General features: G+C 44.2%; 3 protein-coding genes across 3 annotated transcripts; 2 read left to right on the top strand and 1 right to left on the bottom strand.

Moving 5' to 3' along the window:
- Positions 1-489: 489 nt before the first annotated feature.
- Positions 490-6,723, top strand: pip4k2ca (phosphatidylinositol-5-phosphate 4-kinase, type II, gamma a). Its single transcript, XM_058051860.1, has 10 exons — positions 490-958; positions 1,367-1,464; positions 2,304-2,400; positions 3,326-3,475; positions 4,170-4,316; positions 4,435-4,473; positions 4,681-4,794; positions 5,075-5,339; positions 6,216-6,319; positions 6,398-6,723. Exons 1-10 carry the CDS (start codon positions 800-802, stop codon positions 6,476-6,478), a joined length of 1,254 nt encoding a protein of 417 aa, XP_057907843.1. The 5' UTR covers positions 490-799; the 3' UTR covers positions 6,479-6,723.
- On the top strand, positions 6,631-12,218 carry gpr182 (G protein-coupled receptor 182). Its single transcript, XM_058051859.1, has 3 exons — positions 6,631-6,779; positions 8,128-9,975; positions 10,047-12,218. Exons 2-3 carry the CDS (start codon positions 9,790-9,792, stop codon positions 11,151-11,153), a joined length of 1,293 nt encoding a protein of 430 aa, XP_057907842.1. The 5' UTR covers positions 6,631-6,779; positions 8,128-9,789; the 3' UTR covers positions 11,154-12,218.
- A 36-nt stretch (positions 12,219-12,254) lies between these two features.
- On the bottom strand, positions 12,255-18,951 carry LOC131104552 (zinc finger and BTB domain-containing protein 39). The gene is made up of 5 exons (XM_058051858.1): positions 18,846-18,951; positions 17,185-18,229; positions 15,659-15,756; positions 15,166-15,522; positions 12,255-13,729 (listed from the first exon to the last, which is right to left on the bottom strand). Exons 2-5 carry the CDS (start codon positions 18,206-18,208, stop codon positions 12,776-12,778), a joined length of 2,433 nt encoding a protein of 810 aa, XP_057907841.1. The 5' UTR covers positions 18,209-18,229; positions 18,846-18,951; the 3' UTR covers positions 12,255-12,775.
- Positions 18,952-19,038: the final 87 nt, after the last annotated feature.

The raw sequence follows: 19,038 nt of genomic DNA, 5'->3' as shown, positions 1-19,038 counted from the left end.
ACTCCTGAGCTAGCATATTTACAATGTGATACACAAAGAAGTATCTAGTGCCTTATTGCAAGTTTTTAACATCGTAGAATCTAATTTACATGCTTCTTAGTTAAAAATAAATATACATTTTAATATATTCAACCCACTGGAGTAAATCTATCAAGCGACTCACCACGTCCACAAAATGCACTTCCCTGTGATACGCTGTTGCTTTTCGACACACAAAAGACGCTATTAAATAATTTTAAACATAGCTTTTATACATTGTAAATTGTATACATTTGATTTGACTAAAATATTTTGTTATTATATGAGCTGTAATTTTTGCGAGAGTATTTTTTTACTCGTCATATTGTTTTTTCCCTCATGACCCCTCGGGGGCACCGTAGTAATTCCTGTTCTCAACGACAGACAAACGTAAAGTGTATCTATGGTTGCAGCTACCCCTTTTGTTTCGCCCACTTTTGGATCGTTTTCTTTGGTCGCTGCTCTTGTCAATCAAAAAGTCACCACGTGGTTGATAATAACATCGCTGGGCTGGAGGGGGCGGTGATGGGCTGTCAACCATTATTATTTCGATGTCTTGAGAAGCACTGTTCAAGTTGACGAACGAGTTAGCCATGTAGTATAAATTGTGCTTTAAAAGACATTGTAACACAATTTCGGAGGTCAAAGTGTGACCTTTGGTTGTATCGGGAAGATTAGCCCCGGTTAGCTGAGTAACAGTTAGCATTCATTCAGGAAGACGTTGTTAGCAGCAGCAGCAGCTCTCGCGACGCTGACGCAGACAAGCACGTCCGTGGTGGTCATGGCTTCGCTTGGTAACTCGGCGGCCACCTCTAGTCCTATGGTAGTCCTGGCGCCCAAAACGAAGACGAAAAAGAAACACTTCGTTCAGCAGAAGTTGAAAGTGCTTCGAGCCAGTGACCCTGTTCCTAGCGTCTTTATGTGGGGAGTTAATCACTCGGTGAGTCGGCGGAAGCTATCGTGCTAACGTTGTGTACTAGTGTTTTCTGCCATGCCATGACAGTTAGCATGATTAGCTGCACCGTTAGCAAGGTAGCCACACTAAGGTAGGTCAGGGTTTCGCCACATAGTCAAAGATGCCGGTTGCTAGTTTGTTTATCGTAAATATATGTACAACATGTTGATTCAAATGCCCACTGTAAATAAGTGTAATGGCCTTCATTTTGAAAGCTGTAGGCGACAGTTGTTGAATTCACATACAGTATTAGTATACGCGACTTATCTTCAGGGACAAAATGCTATTAGGACGTTGAAGTTTAGAGTTAGCAAAAACACCAAACCTGCTCCAGTTTATTGACATGTAACTGACCGGTTTGTCTAATAACAGAGGTGCCTTATCTTTCTACAGATTAACGACCTCAACCAGGTGCCAGTTCCTGTCATGTTGCTCCCTGATGACTTTAAGGCCAACACTAAGATCAAAGTTAATAACCACCTCTTTAACAAGTAAGTATTGGGTTGTCTAAAATTAAAATAAATTAAAAGTTCTACTTGTCAATTTACTGAAGGTGTAGTGGTTGACTTGCCTGACGTCCGTGCAGAAAGTGGGGTTCAGTGATAGTCCCCATTCAGTGACGTATGAATGGCTCTCTATTACCGCTTTTCCACTGCAGCAAACGTTGGTGCTGATGCAGATTTAGTTCAGAGCTGGAGTTGAACCAGTGTTGGCCGTCAACAGGCTCTACACCAGATTCATTTTCTATTGTCCTGGGCAGCCAATCAGGAAATAACAAAAGGCACGTCAGTGTGAGTAACACAATTTAAATGTTTGTCAGACGTCCAGATGAAAAGCAAGGAGTCGCTTTGTGCTTACTCGTTAGTCATATTCCGTCAGAATTTGACACACTACTAGGCAATCAATAATTTAACAAATACTTCTTGTAAAGAATAACTTAGGACTACAGTATTCATTCTTGAACATTGTGCCTTTAACGACATTAAAGTCTGCTCTTGTGCGCATATTTACAAAAAAAATCAGACAATGAAGTTGAAACAGTAGGTAACAGTCTGGTGTTTGCTCGTGGTAACACCTCCCCATCAAGATTTTGAACTAAAAATACAGCACCAGTTCAGCACCCAAGTGGAACCACGATAGTGGTAAACCAAAGCCCTGAAAACCTACTCTGAACCAGCTCTGAACTCTGAAAAAGTGTTTATATGTGCTGCCTTTCGCCCGATGACAAATGTTATCGCCTCAAGCACCCCACCACCCCGATCAGAATAAGCAGTAGAAAATGAAAGGACGGTTGGACAATTGTTTACTTTTTTTTTCTCCCTTGGTACAGAGAAAATCTTCCTGGACATTTTAAGTTCAAGGAATACTGTCCTCAGGTCTTCAGAAATCTAAGGGAGCGATTTGGTATTGAAGACCTGGACTATCAGGTATGTGATGGGGAAGATAATACTATTATCTGATGTGAAGTACTAGTCCAGTGAAAATTACTTATTACAATGTTTTTTAAAAAGTCACAACTCTGCTGATTGTATGATAATGGTTTAATTTATTTAGAACATGCATACAGGTTACATTGGAAAACATCACATCATATAATTTATAGTAGATTATATTATCCCCAACATTGTTTCTTCATCTAATGGGTTGAGTAGGAATCTTTGTTGTTTCAGTCCGTAGTCGTACAAAATAACTAACTGATAATACGGGAAGAGAGATGGGTCATGAGACGGAATTTTAATCATGGTCATTAATTGCATTAATCGTTTCAGCTTGTAGTTGAACAATGCTATCTCATTGGTTTTGTCTTATCTACTTGTCTTTCACAATTTTTACGTCAGGGCCGTCCAGCTGTACTTTGATATTTCTCATTTTAAAGAAACAAATCTTTTAGTGGTGCAATGATTTACTCAAACAATTTACCTTGATTTAAAAAAAAAAAAAACTGTCAAGGAATCGCTGATGTCACCAATGCACTTACTTCACCCATCCAGATGATGATATATATCACATAATGGCTGTTATTTATGCAATATCACATGGCGATATTTGTGGATATATCTTGGAGGCCTACATCATCTCCTCCTAAATTGAGCGAAAGAGCCACGACAACATAAACCTAACATACTGCAAGTGTTTAAAAACAATCAGGTAGACCCACGGGTTGTGAGCTTGTAATTTGCATGCATGGCGATAAGACGCCCCCTGATGTACACACTATCTGTATTGTTATTTGTGACTCATCCTTATTGTCAACTGTTCAAATGCAGACCAACACAAGTGAATTATCTGTTAAATGAATGTTATGTTTGAACACAAAGGGCAAACTGGTACTCTTTATTTCAAACCCCTCAGGTGTCATTGACTCGCAGCCCTCCGACAAGGACCGTTGATGACCGAGGAGAGGGTCTGCTCCTTAACTCCTATGACCGCACGTTGATCATCAAGCAAATCTCCAGTGAGGATGTAGCAGATATGCACAGCATCCTGTCAGAGTACCACCAGGTGAGCTTTGGCCTCTCCTTCCTGTTTGAGTGCACATCCTTCAAAGTAAGAGAATTCAAATCAGTGCAATTACGTAAATGCATAAAATGATGTTCATGTGCTTCTTGTGCAGTATATTTTAAAAGGCAGACAATTCCCAGCTTTAATACAAAAAGGAGTTTAAGGTGCTGCCTACTTTTTACCGATACCGATTTTTCTGAGTTTATAGTCCAAAGGGGAATTTAACGCAATACAGGTAATAAGTATTGATATGATTTCAGTAAGGATGGAATGGAAAGTATGGAAATTGTCAAAAGACCAAAAGATTTTCCATCCATCCATTTTATCCACATCCACATATAGACAAACAACCATCCACACTCACATTCATACCTATGGACAATTTGGAGTCGCCAATTAACCTAGCATGTTTTTGGAATGTGGGAGACGAAACCAGAGAACCCATAGAAAACCCACACACAAGGAGAACATGCAAACTTCACACAGAGATGTCCAAGCAGAGATTCAAACCCAGGGCTTCCCGATCTCCCAACTTGTGTGGCCAACATGCTAACAACTTGCCAAAAGATTTTCTTCCATTGAATTGTGAGGATGTTTACAACAAGGGTTGTGAGGCTAACCATAACTTTAGGATATAAAGTGCCCCAAAATGGACAGCCAAAGTTGTGTATATTTTTGTTTCCATCTCTCACAGCACATAGTCAAGTGTCACGGGAGCACCCTGCTGCCTCAGTTCCTGGGAATGTACCGTGTCAGCGTAGAGAGTGAGGAGACCTACCTGATCGTGATGAGGAACATGTTCAGCCACAGACTGGTTGTACACAGGAAGTATGACCTGAAGGTGAGGGGAACTATGCTCATCACTTGCTATCACTTCTCTACTCTAAACAATGTGGTTATTAAATGTGGTATTTTTTGTTTGTTTGTTGTTTATTTTTTTGGTTTCTTTGTTGTTGCAGGGTTCTCTGGTGGATCGTGAAGCAAGCGACAAAGAACGCGTAAAAGACACTAATGTCCCTCTAAACCCTCTATGTGGCACTCTACTTGCCACTTCCTGAATCTATTATTGCACATTTTAAACCAAATCAGTAGAGAACAGCCTACTGTTTAAAAATGGCCGTCAGCTTTGGCAGATCATCACTGACCTTTTTTACCACCGAATACTGTATTTTGACTGTGCTTCAATTGTGGATTGCACAAAACAGGGTAAAGAACTTCCCACCTTCAAGGACATGGACTTCAGGAACAACATGCAGAAGGTGTACGTCACAGAGGAGCAGAAAGAAAAGTTCATGGAGAAACTAAACCGGGATGTGGAGGTGGGGTCATGTGACTTGCCTTGCTGTTTTCTCACCTCCACCACACAGTGGCAGCTCACACATTTGGTGTCTTACAAGTCTTTTCTGTTAAAGCTTATCAAATATCGAAATAATATGTCCTATTAAAGAGGACGACGGTCAGAGTTAGCGTTTTTGTGATGCGGAAAACGAGTATTTCATTATTAAATTTTATTATTAAATGTATCAAATGTTTAATACTTAAACAAGTGTTCTTTTGAGTACATTTTTCCAAAGCTCCTCTTTTATTGTTCCCCCGCAGTTCCTGGTGAAGCTGAAGATCATGGACTACAGCCTGCTGCTTGGTATCCACGATATAGGCCGAGCCGAGAGAGACGAGGAGGAAGGTGAGGAGGTTTCCAACGAGGAAGACCTGGAGGCAGAGAACGGCTTGGCACCAGGCCCCACTGTGGGATCTTACGGCACCTCTCCAGAGGGAATAGCTGGTTACATGTCGTCCTGCAAACCTCTTGGACCCGGGGAGTTTGACCCTTACGTGGACGTGTACGCTCTCAGCAGCTGCCCAGGTGATCATATTTGGATAAACCCTCGTGAAATAGTAAGGCCACGCTTTGGCCTTGGGTTTAATGACTCCTCCTGCATGTATGTGGTGTTCCCACTCACTCATGAATGTGAGAGTGGATGGTTGTTTGTCTATATGTGCCCTGTGATTGGCTGGCCGCCAGTCCGAGGACAGCTGGGATAGGCTCCAGCACCCCCTCGACCCTAGTGAGGATAAGTGGTAGAAAATGAATGAATGAATTAAATTCATTATGTTCACTATGTCTGCTGCACGGTGTTCGAGTGGTTTGTGCACGGGCCTCACAGCTAGAAGACCCGAGTTCAATTCCACCCTCTGCCATTTTTGTGTACATTTTGCATGTTCTCCCCGTGCATGCGTGGGTTTTCGCCGGGTACTCCGTTTTCCTCCCACATTCCAAAAACATGCTAGGTTAATTAGCGACTCCAAATTGTCCATAGGTATGAATGTGAGTGTGAATGGTTGTTTGTCTATATGTGCCCTGTGATTGGCTGGCCACCAGTCCAAGGTGTACCCCGCCTTTTGCTCAAAGACAGCTGGGATAGGCTCCAGCATACCCGTGATTTTAATAAGCGGCATAGAAAATGGATGGATGTAAATTTTTGACATTTTCCATCCTAGATTCCCTTTGTAAAGGAATCGGGCAAATGTATTCATGTTTTAATTAAGTTTGAATAAAGTGCAACTTCAGGTTGAAGGTGTAGGCGTACCGTGCCTCTCACCCAAAGACAGCTGTGATAGGCTCCAGCATAGAAAATGCATTGTGGACATTCATGTAGTAGATGAATCGAAACACCCCAACGTCTATTGATCTAAAATCTACATGGAAATGGCGTCCTGATTGTCTGCCTTTCTGTTCCAGGAGCCCCTCAGAGGGAGGTCTATTTCATGGGTCTGATTGATGTGTTGACTCAGTATGACACCAAAAAGAAAGCAGCTCACGCAGCCAAAACCGTCAAACACGGGGTGAGTAAGAAGACGAGTGTTGCAGGGCTTATTTGCACGTATTGCTTGATGCCGACGTTGTCTCTTTCTGTGCCACAGGCGGGGGCCGAAATCTCCACCGTACACCCAGAGCAATATGCCAAACGATTCCGTGACTTCATCTCGAACATTTTTGCATAAAAATCCAACTGCAAACGCAACACTCGGAGCCTCTTACCATTGACCAAAAATAATGTGGAAATATTTTTAAAGTGTTGATATGAGGAGAGACTACTTCCAATGTGTAGATATATAGTCAACTTCATATTCATATGTTTATTTTTAAGATTTCGTATAGATATTAAGCACTCTTGAAAAGGTAAATCTTAAGTGACGTTGATCAGTGTTCAGTGTATTAGAACACATTACAACTGATTTTTCCCTTTGCTGTTCTGTTGATTTTTGGAATTTTTGGAATCAGAAAATGGCGGCATTTTCCAAGGTAAATTGATACTTTGTACCTATTTACCTATTTAATAAGAACGCTCAAAAGGTGGCCCTTCTTTACTTTTCCATTTACAACACTAGAGGTCGCTTTTGCTTAATTTAATTCAAATTGGCATTGGCGTTTGTCTCCAAATGACACTAACATAGGCTGAACACCACCGGCTAACATATGTCAGCATTAGTGGTTTAAAAGAACACATTGAACAAATATGTCTAAATTTATCACTATTTGAAATTCAACATTTTTTGCTCATTCAGAATAAAACTATTGGCGTTCATGGCTTCCACTCACCACTGTCTAGCATACACGTCCATACATGTCCATGGCGCGTGGACACATATGACGGACGATTGGGACTCACAAGTCTTAATTAAGAGTCTTACAGCTCAATGATGAAGATATATCTTAGCTTGAATCGAAATGACCGTTTACAAACCAACCCATCCCAGGTAGCCATATCAAATGAAATGACACAGCAGACATGAAGGTATTCATATGTACTTTGTAACTGTCAAGTTAATATCACAAAAGTTTAATTTCTCGTCTTAAAATGGGGTAGGTATCGTTAAAGACACTTCAGCGAGTGCCAAATGTGTGTGAATGAAAGCAGAATTGACACTTAATGTGCAATTAATTCATGTGAGAATAGCGCAAAAGGAACCCACCCTTTGATAGGATCACACTACAATTCAAGGGCATAGCGAAGCGTTGGGATTCATTGAACAAATTCAGTTCATATCAGTAAGTCTGTGAACGCAGTCGCCAGCCTGCATGTCTTTTGCTGCTACGAGGCAAGCGAACCTATTAAGTCCTGCCTTCACAAATCATTTTGCCTCAGTGTGATGCAGAATTCCATATGAGAAGAAACGAGTCTACCTACTAACTTTTGACTCGTTAACGATGGTATGCGTCGTAGGAAAAACATCTAGCAATAGAAGTGTCGTCTGTGTGTTGTAACTTTTCAGATTTGGTGACTGATGTGTCATTTCTCAGTGCGGTAGCTTCAGTCGGTGGGCCTTAACACAATGCAGCATTCCAAAAAAAAGTGTCATGGCGGTGTACATTATACATGCCGTGTGAGGCCTCGATTGCACATGTTGTATTTTTGCAAATCAGCATTTTGACCAAAATATATTTTACAAAAAAAAATGCCTGCGAAGTCTTTATTATACTTTTTACGTGGTATCCCTTTAAGAGCAGTAAAAGGTAACCATGCGGGACAGGTGTGCTGTAGGTGTTGTGTGAAGTTTGTGATCATACCGTGGAGGTGGTCAGGGACCATTATTTGTCTCACTTGTGTCAGAAGATAGAATTGTGCTGACTGCTTTCCTTCCTGTCATAGGAGAGAAGACAGAACATGCTGACTGGTAGAAGTCTATCATCACCGGCCCACACAATAGGTTGGAGACAGGATGAGTGGCCTGGTTGAAGGGTCACTAAGTCGCAAAATGCTGACAATTTCGGAGAAGCAATAGGAACAGTGTCCCTTAATCAGCGCGGGGTCTGGCCAACATAAATGTTTGTTTTTGCTTGGGGAGCCGTGACCTTTACTGTCGGCCAAGCTGGTAGGACCACGGTGAGGTATAGAACGTCAAATCCAGTCCTCTTTACATTGGAAACATTTTCTCCCAAAATAATGCATAATTAAACTGGGGACAATGCTGGTTTGCACATCATTAGAGTAATAATTCAAGTTCCCTTTTATAACAGCAATTAGTCTCTCTGGGGATGAAGGAGTTTGAGGGGAAAGTTGACTTTTCATGTGTACACCCCCCTCTTCAGGGAACCATAGATTTTCAATGGTCTTGGCCATTCCAAAACGTCCCCTAGCATGTTTTTGGAATGTGGGAGGTAACCTGTGTGGCCAACATGCTAACCACTCGTCCACCATGCCACCAAGTGTGACATTATTATTCTTGCTAAGCAGACAAATACAGAGAAATGTCAAATTGCAGGGGATTTCAGTTAAAATTGAGTCCGTCAATGCAATTTTTTCACAGCGAAGGTCCGGACCTTGACTTAAAAATGCATCAAACAGACTAGCTCATATGAATATCAAGTGAAAACAGATGATGCAAAACCAGCAGACATTGCGAATTCTGAAAATTCAGAAGTTAAACTGAAAGGCTTTGAAAAGGTGCGAAAATCGAGATTTTTTTAATGAACACAGGAGTCATTCGGAAGCTGAAGCTTGACTGAAATGCTGTGGAAATATGCTAAAATGTAGAATGGAAGTAAATAAGAGTAAATTGGTAGTTTGAGCTCACATAAGGAATCAAATCCCATCTGGTACTTTTACAATCAGTAACTGTTACATTTGTTCACTTCCTGCTTTCCATAATACAGTTTGTTTTTTTGTTTTTTTTAATAATGCACCTCGTACCGAAGTACTCGGTGATATGAGCATCCAATGCCATAATGGGTACCATAGTGCGTGTCAATATAGTGATATATATAGCACATCATGACTGGTTCAAGACTCTTCATCCTTGTATTTAGCAAACATCAACTGCTTGTATTGTTTCTTGAATTGGCTCATCGTTGTGCATTGTTTGATTTCCTTACTCAATCCATTCCATAGTTTGATTCCACATACTGAAATGCTATGGCTAGCATAACGTAGTCCTAGCATAGAAGTGTTTCAAATGTACTTCTTCCCTGAGATAGATGGGTGTACAATATTTGCACAAAACATTTAATTTTTTTGGGTATTTTACATCAAGCAGCTAAGTCGCGTCTCAACACCTGGAAGTGTTTGTGAGCACCGATGTTAAAGATCCTCCTCTCCACTTACTACCTTCCACTTCCATTTCCTGACATTGTTCCATTCAAGACATCGTGTCTGTTTGTATGTGGTCGAAATTCCTACTTTGGTGTAATTCGCACCCAAAAAACAACAAGCATTCCAAAACAGATGCTATTGATAACGGGATTTTTTTTAGTGTCCCACTAGTGTGCCACACCAACAGAGGATGTCCTGTTAAATGTGTGTGTGTGTGTGTGTATGTGTACGGAATGGGAGGGAAGACGTTCCCAACAGCTCGACAGCTCAGTTATCCGCCAACGTCCGAGCACAAAAGGTGTCACCGAGTATCTGCAGCCTGAACCCAAGACTCACCGGGTTCCGAAGACCACAAAATCAAGGAGGCATCAGGAGGGATTTGTCCTCCGTCATTCATCATTTGACGAGGTACCGTGACATGTTTGGCGTGTGTTTAGCGTGTAGTGCTAATCAACGTTTCCATCTGCTTCTAACTGTAGATAATGGGTACCGAAGAGCTCAACCACTCGCTGTTTTCAAACGGCACGCCGTGGTTTGTCTACGAGTGCACCCTGGAGCTGGATGCAGAGTACCGCCGCGTCTGCCTCTTCCTGCTCTACCTCTTCATCTTCGTCGTGGGCCTGCTGGAGAACATGCTGGTGGTCTGGGTCAACTGGCGCCGCCGCCACTCCGCCAACGGGGTCCTCTTTTGCATCCTCAACGTGAGCCTCTCGGACCTGATGGTGATCACGGTGCTGCCCTTCTTCATGATGGAGGTGACCGTCAACAGGGTTTGGCTGTGGGGCCGTTTGCTCTGCAAGCTCACCAACCTCATCTACGGGATCAATTTCTACAGCAGCTCCTTCTTTCTGGCCCTCATGACCTTGGAGCGCTACCTGTCGCTAACCAGGCCTTCGTTCCCGGCCTTGTTCCCGGTGGTGGGGCGGCGCCGCTGGGCCGTCTGCGGAGGCGTGTGGCTGCTCTCGTTGTTCCTGGCGCTGCTGGAAAACATCCACGTGGATCTCCTGGAGTGGGATGAGCCGGGCTGCTACATGCTCCCCGAGAACAACTACACCCAGTGGTTTGTCTCGGTGGCGTTCCTGTGCCTGATCTTCCAGTTCCTGTGCCCCGCCACCGTTATCATCACTTGTAACGTGCTGATCGCTCGCGCCATTCGAACGGCGCCGGACGTGCAAGGACGGCGAGACGTGTGGCTGGTGCACGTCTACTCGCTGGTGTTTGTCGTGTGCTGGCTGCCCTACCACTTGATCATGTCGCTCATGATCATCGATGACCTTCACCCCATCCTCTTCAGCTGCAACATGGTGGAGGTCATCTATTTCTCCTTCAGCGTGGTGCAAACCCTCTCGCTTTTTCACTGCGTGGCCAATCCCATCCTCTACAACTTTCTTAGCAAGAGTTTCCGTGACAACCTCATCAACACCGTGGTCAGCCACATACCCAGAGAGAGCCCGACAGACAAGGCGACGGCGGCGGTGGCGGCGGCGGAGACACAGCCCAACGCAGCAAACGGAGGAAGGGGCGATAAGGGGAAGCAGCGCAAATTAAGTAACGCCAGCACCAGTCAGTCTGATGTTGGGTCATGATCAAAAAAAAAAAAAAAAAAAACTGCATCAAAGATGGCGACCGCAGGGTTCAAACGTGCCTGAAACCTCTATTGACTGATGAGAGAAGTTATACTGCTATATTGATTTATCGTTTCTTCTTTTGTACAGCTCAAGGTTAATTTTGTCAATCAATGTTGTTAATACATAGTGAATCGCTGATATGACTGGTGATCAATAGCAGTCAATCACAAACGTTGAAAATCCTACTTCACACAAACGAATTCTAAGTCTAATAAAGTCGCACCCTAGCGGCCAATTTAAAGAATGCACTTCCGGCTTTAAAGTCAGCATGAAACGACAATTAAATGATTTAAAAACTCTAAACTGAAATTTGGGCGTATTTTCAGAAAATATAAACACACAACATTGACAACCGTGATCATTTCGGTCACAAGAATTACGACACAAGACGGTTATTGACACTACTTTTGTACAAGCTTCATGCTAAATCATGCTAATCATAAATGCTAACCTGTTTTCAGTTAGAGCCAACCTTGCATCCGCTGTAGCTCCCGCCCTCTCTTCCAAATATGGTAGCGACCAACCGGGAGACCTCAAGTCACGTGACACAAAACCACTCCCAAGTATATCTTACCGCTCAAAAATTAAAGGGAACACTAAAACAACACATACCGGAAATACAGTTTGATGTCGTGTCCTCCATGTTTGATTTCACAGAAATATGACTGACTTGGGAGTTACGCTGTTGTTTAATTGTTCCCTGATAATTTTGTAAATCTAATCGTATAAATTATTAAGTAAATCCAATACCAAAAACAGTATTGTAAGCAAGCCTGTGTCCACTGCTCTCAATGTCTAAATAGTAACCTTATATCTAACCAACTAAACATTCCATAGTCAGGTGACTGTTATTGGTAATACTTATGTAGTCTGCTGTTGCAAGTACTTTGTAAAATATTAAATAAAACTCCTGAAGTTGGAAAACCTGTGTAGGATGTTGTTTTCTAATGTAGGTGAAGGGGGGGTCATATAGTATTTTATCAACGCTGTTCTTTGTTTACATCCAAACGTGGAATGTGCCACACTCGACAGTTTTCATGATTAGAAGGTGGAGGGAAAGGAAGCAGTGGTGCTCGTCCCCCCGGATTGTACAATAGCAGGAAGAGACCACGAGGCTTTAAAAGAGGTCAGAGGTCATAGCCTGCTGGCATCGGAGGCCCCGCCTTACTGGGGTAGAAATGTCATCACTGGCCTTTTATTGTGCAGCATCAGACGGCATCACTCAATGACGGACTTCCTTGGTGCATCTGGTTCCTTGATGATTTTTTTTTTTTTTTTTAATAAAAGGCATTGCGGGACAGTGTTACAAAATGAGAGTGAAATGTATAAAGGCATTAAAAAAAATCATAAATAAGTGTCACAGTACCATAAATATGAGGTCAGACAAATCTACAAAAGTCAATCAAGTTGTGTTCCATTCTTCAAAAAGCATGCTTTTAATTGCTTAATGTGTGAAAATAGGAACTGTAGGAAAATAATCTTTATGCTCCGATGAAGACGTTTGAATCACTTTCACTTTCACATTCAAATCAATCCTCATTTGATGCTAAAATGCTACTCTACCCCGCCGGAGGTCGGAATCAGGTCTCCATGGAGGACAGCGGTTCTTTCGAGTGGTCATTGTACATGAAAGTCTGTTCAATGTTAAAGTGGGCCGGGAGTTGGTCCTTGTGGAGCTCCAGGTGAGACGACATCATCTTCAGCGTGGAGAAGAAGAGGCCGCACACGGTGCAGCGGTACATGAGCGCGCCGGCGTGGGTCTTGAGGTGGCAGATCATGGTCGAGCGCCCCCTGAAGAAGCGCAGGCACACCTTGCACTGGTAGGGCTTCTCTCCCGTGTGGATGCGCAGGTGATACGTGAACTCGCCTGAGTGTGCAAAACGTTTCCCGCAGTAGCGACACCGGTACCATTTCCCGCGGACGCCGACGGCACCGGTGGCGCCGTCCTGTGTCGGGCACCCGTTGGTCAGGGACGCAGACGTCAAGCCGTGTAACGGCGCGTGATAATACTTTTCTGCTACGCCGAGACTCCGGTTGCTCATCTTTACGAGACCGCCGCTCTCTCGTGGAGAGGAGGAGGAGCAAGACGACTGCGGACACTCCGGTGGCTGGTCAGCTTTACGCTTCCCGGACCAGCCGTGACCTGCGACGCGTCCTCCGCCGCTCCCCGGGATCTCAGGGGCGTGCTGGCTGAGGTGGCACAGAAACGCGGATGAGGTAGGGAATGTCTGAGGGCACAGGAAGCAATTCAGCTCCTCCGCTCCCGAAACGCTTTCTCCCGCTCCGCCAACTGTTACGACTCGGTAGCCCTCCTGCTCCAGGGCGGCCGCCTCTTCGGCGTGTGCGGTCAGATGTGCTTCCAGGACGGGGCGCTCCGCAAAGCAGCGGGCACAGTGCGGGCAGGTGAAGACGGGCACCGCCAGGTGGGTGAGGGCGTGCCACAGCAGCGAGCACAGGGAGAGCTGGGGGAGCTGGCAAACGCCGCAGCTCAGGCTTTGGGGGCACACGTGGCTCAGGATGTGGTCTCTCACCGCCTGAGGAGAAAATCCATGGAACAAACGAGGGTACCAATCAGGAAATGTGGAATGGATTTCCATATCGGATAACATCGGAATTAGTTCATGTTCAGGGGCTTGAATGCGGCATCGACGATGTTATTTGGATGTGGCGTTATTAGATTACGTGTAGGAAGTGAGAATTCATACTTCCTGGGATAATGCTATCATGATAACTCATCAGAATTCCCCTTTTAAGTTGACGGACAAACTAATGGCCAGCCAATCACAGGGCACATATAGACAAACAACCATTCACACTCACATTCATACCTATGGACATTTTTTGGAATGTGGGAGGAATCCGGAGTACCCGGAGAGAACATGTAAACTCCACACAGACATGACCCAAGGGTGGAATTGAACTCGGGTCTCCTAGCTGTGAGGCCTGTGCGCTAACCGCTTATCCACTGTGCAGCCCAGGTTTGATATTCATTCATTCATTCTCTATTCTCTCATTCTCTACTGCTTTTCCTCACAAGGGTCACGGGGGTGCTGGAGCCTATCCCAGCTGTCTTGCATGTATTGGCTGCATTCAAGTATTAACAATATGTATATTTATATGTGTCGGGTGCTGGAGCCTACCCCAACTGTCTTGCATATATTAACTGCATTCAAATATTAACAATATGTATATTTATATGTGTTGGATGCTGGAGCCTATCCCAGCTGTCTTGCATGTATTAACTGCATTCAAATATTAACAATATGTATATTTATATGTGTTGGGTGCTGGAGCCTATCCCAGCACTGTTCAACCATTCACACTCACATTCATACCTATGGACAATTTGGAGTGGCTAATTAACCTAGCATGTTTTTGGAATGTGGGAGGAAACCGGAGTACCCGGAGAACTCCACACAGAGATGGCCGAGGGTGGAATTGAACTTGGGTCTCTTAGCTGTGAGGCCTGTGCGCTAACCGCTCATCCACCGTGCAGCCCATGTTTGATATTCATTCATTCATTCTCTATCCCTTTTCCTCACCAGGGTAGCGGGGGGGGGTGCTGGAGCCTATCCCAGCTGTCTTGCATGTATTAACTGCATTCAAGTATTAACAATATGTATATTTATATGTGTTGGGTGCTGGAGCCTATCCCAGCACCGTTCAACCATTCACACTCACATTCATACCTATGGACAATTTGGAGTGGCTAATTAACCTAGCATGTTTTTGGAATGTGGGAGGAAACCGGAGTACCCGGAGAAAACCCACGCATGCACGGGGAGAACATGCAAACTCCACACAGAGATGGCCGAGGGTGGAATCGAACTCGGGTCTCCTAGCTGTGAGGCCTTTCAAGTCGATCCAATATATGGAGTCAAACTTGAAGATTGAACACCAGCGCCACCAAGTGGTGTATTTATGTTTATGTATTATATTTATGTGTGCCATTTTGTTTTCGTTCACCCACCTGGAAGTCCTTGCTGAGGTTTTTTGTGCAGGCGCCACACCGCACCTCCGAGCCCTGGCTGCCGGCGGTGAGGGCCTGTGGCGGCGGTATGGTGTAAGTGGCCGCGCTCTGCCGCTGGTGACGCAACAGTTTGCTTTGGCTGCAGAACTCCAGGTGACACATGTCACAGGTAAAAAGCTGCACCCCGACATGAGTGAGGGAGTGGGACACCGCGGCTGCGTGGTCAGCAAATGACGCGTCACACAGCCGGCACTGGCCCGGCTCGGTCACGTGGGTCTCGGCGTGTCGTCTGATGGCGGCCGCGACCGCCGGGAGGGGGGCCGCACAGGCTTTACATGACAGTGTCTCTCCTGGGCCCTGCAATGGACAAATATGTCAGTGACTATATATTATATATATATGTATATATTATATATATATGTATATATGACTATATATATTTAGTGACTTCATGCGTGTATAAAACATATATATTAATCAATGTACATCATACCTGGAGGCTTGACTTTGTCTCGCCATTTTCCAAACACACAAGGTCATCTTCATCATCCTCTATGAAGTTGTCATCATCACTCAGTTCAATGATATCTCCTGCAAAAAGGAGCACCCGTTAATATATATGTCATAATACACACTTCATTCATTCATTCATTTTCTACCGCTTATCCTCACAAGGGTGCTGGAGCCTATCCCAGCAAGTCACACCCTGGACTGGTGGCCAGCCAATCACAGGGCACATATAGACAAACAACCATTCACACTCACATTCATACCTATGGACAATTTGGAGTCTCTAATTAACCTAGCATGTTTTTGGAATGTGGGAGGAAACCGGAATACCCGGAGAGAACATGCAAACTCCACACAGACATGCCCCAAGGGTGGAATTGAACTCGGGTCTCCTAGCTGTGAGGCCTGTGCGCTAACCGCTCATCCACCGTGCAGTCCATGTTTGACATTCATTCATTCATTCTCTACTGCTTTTCATCACAAGGGTCACGGGAGGTGCTGGAGCCTATCCCAGCTGTCTTGCATGTATTGGCTGCATTCAAGTATTAACAATATGTCTATTTATATGTGTTGGGTGCTGGAGCCTATCCCAGCTGTCTTGCATGTATTAGCTGCATTCAAGTATTAACAATATGTATATTTATATGTGTGGTGGGTGCTGGAGCCTATCCCAGCTGTCTTGCATGTATTAGCTACATTCAAGTATTAACAATATGTATATGTGTTGGGTGCTGGAACCTATCCCAGCTGTCTTCGGGGCGAGAGGCCGGGTACACCCTGGACTGGTGGCCAGCCAATCACAGGGCACATATAGACAAACAACCATTCACACTCACATTCATACCTATGGACAATTTGGAGTGGCCAATTAACCTAGCATGTTTTTGGAATGTGGGAGGAAACCGGAGTACCCGGAGAAAACCCACGCATGCACGGGGAGAACATGCTAACTCCACACAGAGATGGCCGAGGGTGGGATTGAACTTGGGTCTCCGAGCTGTGGGGCAATACACTTTTTTACACACAATTGAACATTTTTAGGCTTGTGCTATTATGCTATTATTTAGTATACTAAACCTTTACTATTTACCATTTAGTATACTAAACCTTTACTATTTACCGTTTAGTATACTAAACCTTTACTATTTACCGTTTAGTATACTAAACCTTTACTATTTACCGTTTAGTATACTAAACCTTTACTATTTACCGTTTAGTATACTAAACCTTTACTATTTACCGTTTAGTATACTAAACCTTTACTATTTACCGTTTAGTATACTAAACCTTTACTATTTACCGTTTAGTATACTAAACCTTTACTATTTACCGTTTAGTATACTAAACCTTTACTATTTACCGTTTAGTATACTAAAGCTTTACTATTTACCATTTAGTATACTAAAGCTTTACTATTTACCGTTTAGTATACTAAACCTTTACTATTTACCATTTAGTATACTAAAGCTTTACTATTTACCATTTAGTATACTAAACCTTTACTATTACCTGCCAGTTGCCTCCACTGTTCCGCCTCCTCGGCTGTGCTGTTGCATTGAAGGGTCTGCGTCTCCTCGTTTCCTTCTTCGTACAACAACTGGCTGTCCCCCTCAGTGTCAGCCACGTCACCCCCCACCGCCCCCGCCTGCAGGCTGCCAATGGGCACCCCCGAGGAGGATGGTTGCACCAAAGAGTCTGGGAAAGAGCACAAAGCGGACGGCGCCATATCGCCACTTGTCATCGTGTCGCCTTCACTTTTCTCCACGTCCTCCAGTCTCTGCTCGCTCTTCAGCACAGACCCCAGAGGCAGCATGTCACTGCATCCGCTGGCTGAAGGACATTGTCCTGGTGTCTCTGCAGACATTTGCCCGTATCCTATATGAGACTGGATGTCTTCTACCTTGAAGTCCAAAGACAGAGCCCCGGCGGTGGATTCATGTCCCGCCCTTGCGATCTTAGCTTGAATGTGAGGCGAGGAGGCGGTGGCAGGAGTCTGGGCAGAAGGCGATGATATCGACGAGCAGGAGGCAGCAGAGGAACACACAGGGGAAGCGGAAACTGAAGCTGTACTCATGTTGGCCCCCGAGGAGCCTGCTACAACCACAGGAGCATCCGGGACCTCTCCGGGACTACTCGCTTTGGTATTTGAAGACACGGAGCCCCGCAGGTCTGGGAAGGTAGCGTGACATGCCCTCACCAGCTCGCTGACACCCAACCTTTCAGCCAGCTCATAAATAACGCCGACAGATATCAGATCTGTCAAGATCTCGCCAGTGTACACGAACGTCAGCAGTTTCTCAAAGTTGGCGGGGGAAATGAACTCCAACGAGATGGCGGCGGTGGACTTGGATGGAGAGCGCGTGAACAGGTTGTTGAAGTACGTCCCAGCGCAGGCCAGCACGGCGCGGTGTGCCGCAAAAGTGCGGTTGCCAACTTGTAGGAACACATCACAATAGCGGCGGGATTGGCGGCAGCGGTTCAGCTCGGCGAGGAGGCCGGCTGCATGGCCCGGACCCTCCAGACGGATCCTCATCCCTGCCGCTTCTCTACAGCCCTAATGAAGGAGGACATGAGTCAGTCAAATTCATATTTACTTAAGATAACTCCATTTAATCATCCATCTTGTTTTGTGTTGCTTTTAAATGAGTCCATGTACAGTGTCATTGGGTTTCTTCAACAAATAAATAATAAAAATAATATTATTATTAAAAACAGAAATAAGGAGTTGTAATATGTGCTGATAAATGTAACAGGTTCTCAAATCATGGCACCAATCTATCTGGAATTCTTGTATAGTATAACGACTATAAACAGTAGGTCCCACAGGCCACTATGCTATTATGCTATTATGCTGTAGTAAAAAAAATATCTATTTAACATTAAGTAACAGTATGAATTCTTAGAGTAATGTCGTCTTAATACCATATACAAATACAACGACAGCATTCTTCCAGGAAAATGATACAATAATGTCAAATTACATCGTTGTTTTGACGCCTCATGTTTCACGATGAATGTGTGTCCAACACACCTATTGTACAGCTATGGTACGTTTGTGTAGTTACATACAAATCCGTTAAGTTTAATAAGGACCAAATCGTTACAAAAATCATTTTAAAAAATCCAGTTCTTCATTAAAAGGTCATTTTTTTGTTATGATTCAACCTTACCCATTAAGTTGGTGGTGATTTTGAATGCTCCTTGGTGATGTTTACAGGGGTGTCAAGCGGCCGTTACGTAGAAAAAAACACTCGTCGTCGCAATATGTGTCGCGTGGTGATGACGTAAGGGAGTAAATCCAACATGGGTTTTAGCGCCCTCCTAAGGAAGAACCAAGAATGCAGTTAAAAATGCTAATGGGAA

Source organism: Doryrhamphus excisus, chromosome 16, assembly GCF_030265055.1.
Source record: "Doryrhamphus excisus isolate RoL2022-K1 chromosome 16, RoL_Dexc_1.0, whole genome shotgun sequence".
NCBI lineage: Eukaryota > Metazoa > Chordata > Actinopteri > Syngnathiformes > Syngnathidae > Doryrhamphus > Doryrhamphus excisus.
Note: the sequence above shows the minus strand (reverse complement) of the source record. Positions and strands in the feature narration are given on the sequence as shown.